General features: G+C 65.1%; 1 protein-coding gene across 1 annotated transcript in view; it reads right to left on the bottom strand.

Annotated features, from left to right (window-relative positions):
- ETH_00036170 (uncharacterized protein) overlaps positions 1–370 on the bottom strand; it is a gene marked incomplete at both ends in the record, with an annotated part of 2,032 nt that overhangs the window by 534 nt on the left and 1,128 nt on the right. The window contains one exon of the mRNA XM_013374973.1: positions 15–182. Within this exon, the coding sequence (XP_013230427.1) occupies positions 15–182 (168 nt within the window). The remainder of the gene's footprint in view (positions 1–14; positions 183–370) is intronic.

The raw sequence follows: 370 nt of genomic DNA, 5'->3' as shown, positions 1-370 counted from the left end.
GGGGGAGGCGAGACCTGCTGCTGCTGCTGCTGCTGCTGCTGCTGCTGCTGCAGGCAGACTGCGGGCTGCTGCGGAGGAGGAGGGGGAGGAGGTGCAGGGCGCGTCCGCGAAACGCCGGTCCCGCTCGCCCGCTGCTGCTGCTGCTGCTGCTGCTGCGCCTGCTGCTGCTGCTGCTCGCCGCGCTGCGGACGGCTGCTGCAGCAGCCCCTCGTCCGTCACCAGCACCGGGGCTATCTCGTGGTAGCCCGGCAGCTGCTGCACGAAGCTGCTGCTGCAGCAAAACTTGTTTTTGAATTCTAAAGGAGCATCCGGGTTTTGCAGTCCCAGCAAATATCCAAAAGCAATCATTTGCCCCTCTTCGTCGCCTTCC

This window comes from Eimeria tenella, genomic scaffold (assembly GCF_000499545.2).
Source record: "Eimeria tenella Houghton genomic scaffold, Eth_scaff2419, whole genome shotgun sequence".
NCBI lineage: Eukaryota > Apicomplexa > Conoidasida > Eucoccidiorida > Eimeriidae > Eimeria > Eimeria tenella.
The sequence above is the reverse complement of the archived record's forward strand: the minus strand, read 5'-3'. Positions and strand labels throughout refer to the sequence as shown.